The 2,626-nt window shown below is 30.8% G+C and overlaps 1 protein-coding gene across 1 annotated transcript; it reads right to left on the bottom strand.

The window, feature by feature from the left end:
* Window positions 1-435: 435 nt before the first annotated feature.
* Window positions 436-1,542, bottom strand: LOC103572010 (ac92-like protein, putative sulfhydryl oxidase-2). The gene has a single exon (NM_001414846.1). It carries the CDS (start codon window positions 1,440-1,442, stop codon window positions 657-659), a length of 786 nt encoding a protein of 261 aa, NP_001401775.1. The 5' UTR covers window positions 1,443-1,542; the 3' UTR covers window positions 436-656.
* Between the last annotated feature and the right edge of the window lie 1,084 nt (window positions 1,543-2,626).

The raw sequence follows: 2,626 nt of genomic DNA on the forward strand, positions 1-2,626 counted from the left end.
AAATACCGTATTTGCCGGCAAAAGTGTGGTATATTTAACATAAGATTGCAGTGAAAACGGGAATTTACCGTAAAATTGCGGTAAAACTACGGTATTTTAGTGCAGTAAAGTCACCGTGAAAAATGTAATAATACAAAGCATACAGCCAGCGCCGTATACAAATCGATTTTAAGAATCTTTCAATTTTAGTATTTAAGTTATTATTGCTATTTTGGCATAGCGGTATTCTTAATCGTAGAATAAAGAGAAATATTTTGAAGTAGAAATAGCAGAATGTATTGCATGTCACTATCGGGTCGGACTGAAGTAATGCATTTTTCTGTTTTCCAGTTTGTTGACAATCTTTTGTTAACCTATTGTTCTATTAATCCAAACCAATTGTCGCTTTTGATATGTAAGCAGAAGATAAATATCGAATTCTTTGAGTAAAAAATTAACTTCCATTTAATTTCAAAGAATTAATTTAAAAGTTTATAATGGTATTGTAACTAATATCTTAAAAAATTTTACTATTCTTTTCATGGTATATTACGTTTAGTTTTCAATAAAATGATTAATAACGTTTATCAAAATAAGGACAATCAATTAATCTTTGGAAAAACGTTTTAAACATATTTTATAGTACAATATTGTATTACATGTAATCACTGTTTTTTTTAATGTTGTGTCGAAAGCAAATTTAGTGGCTCGGTAACATCTATTTCTATTGTTTCTGAATGTGATACGTCTATACCCCAATACTCAAGAAAATTTTCAAATGGATAAATGTTAGATCCATTCTGAATACGTACATCATTATGTAAGTCATAAACGACTGAAATAGCGTCTTTTCCGTACAAAATTGGCAATGCGATATTAAGTAAGGGGTTTTTTTGCTTGTAGTGGTGACTGCACATACTACAAGGCAGAATTATATGAAAATTAACCATTACTAAAGCAAGATAATCCATTGCAGAGTGATTTTGATCCTGTTGGTACTCATACTGTACTAAAATTGATAAAGAATGTAAAAAGTTCCAATAATTTTTACCCCACACATCAAGCGCCCAATCACTTGGTTCAAGTACCAGCGGTTCTAGTATTGATGACAAACCGAAAAATTGTCGGCATTGCTCGTATAACATTGAATTGCACATAGTTATATCATTTATTTTATTTAGCTGTTCAAATGATTCATCAAGATCGATTGGATCAATAACTAATGCAATTAGCATAAATATCTTTTTAAAAAACCGTCCGAACGTAACCGTTTTGAAATAATCGGGAAGGATTGGTCTCTGCGATCTAATGTATGCTAAGAATATATTTAAATATATCTTGAATTGTTTTTTAATTTCATCAATGACACCTCTATTTATTACATACGTATTGCGTTGGAGTGTTCGTTGATAGTGAAATTCGTCACCATCACCATCCATATCCTCGATTTTGTTCTGATTCATTTTGTAGCAAATACAGAATGTATTTATAAGTATTAAAATTTTATAATTGCATATAAGCTTATCTATATAATTCGTTCAATTAATGGTTAAAGTTATAGTATTTCTTTCGGTACTAATATAATACTCTCTAAAACTGCTAACTCAACACGTGTGACAGCAAAAGAATAGATTTCTTGAAAGCTCAATGTGATCTCATTGATTAATTGATTGGCCAAAAAGTTTATGAGTCATTTGGAATAAAAAGTCTTATATTTCGTGACTTCACTATGAAAAATTTGGGATTCGGTCGATAATGCGAGCTAGTCTCGAGCAATTGTTTGAGAAAGGGAGCTTATGCTAAAAAATGGACTCTGGCGTTGTAGTCGGAGAAACCAAAGTGACTGAAGTCGGAAAAATACTTGAAAAAATAAAATTTGATGTTATTTCTTCCAGAGAGCATTCTGTAGAATTGAAAATAACGCTACTGCACGATCTCTCAGACGAATTCGAAGAAATTGACATGTACTCAACAGACGAAGATAAAAGCTTGTTATCAGATTCTGACGTTACTGACCGAAATGATTCACTAATACGAAGCAATCAATCATTATCGGTTAAGAACAAAAGCCATAATATATCATTGAAAAAAATCATCCCTCCAGTTATAAATCAAAGTATTTCTACTATTGAAGCTTACCTTATATCTGACACCATTAACCTACAGGACGTTAGAAACACTCCCGGCTTCTCAGAAATACCAATGCAGAGCAATACGTTCGATAAAATTGAAAATAGATAGATAGATAATAGATAGATATTTATTCGACTATGAGATCTTGATCTTCTGTGGCCGTTCAAAAACAAAATATTTACATTAGTTTTGCATATATAATTACAGTATTTAATCATATTAAACAAAAAGTAACTATTATAATAATAAAGGTAAAACTGAAAATAACTCTAGATATAATCTTTAAAATAGTACAAATAGTAAAGATAGTAAAAATAGTAAAAATAAGTTCCATCGTCAATTCATGCTTTCTAGTTCAAAAAAATAATTATATACAGCTACGAAATTCCATGAACGTAGGGAGTGATGTAAGGCTCGGTGGAACAGTATTCCGAACACGAATCGCAGATACAATAAATGATTTATCATAAAAAGCAAGATGGCTGGTAGGTAGACGTAAATAGTCCTGCCTTAC

This window comes from Microplitis demolitor, chromosome 6, assembly GCF_026212275.2.
Source record: "Microplitis demolitor isolate Queensland-Clemson2020A chromosome 6, iyMicDemo2.1a, whole genome shotgun sequence".
In the NCBI taxonomy this organism is placed as follows: domain Eukaryota; kingdom Metazoa; phylum Arthropoda; class Insecta; order Hymenoptera; family Braconidae; genus Microplitis; species Microplitis demolitor.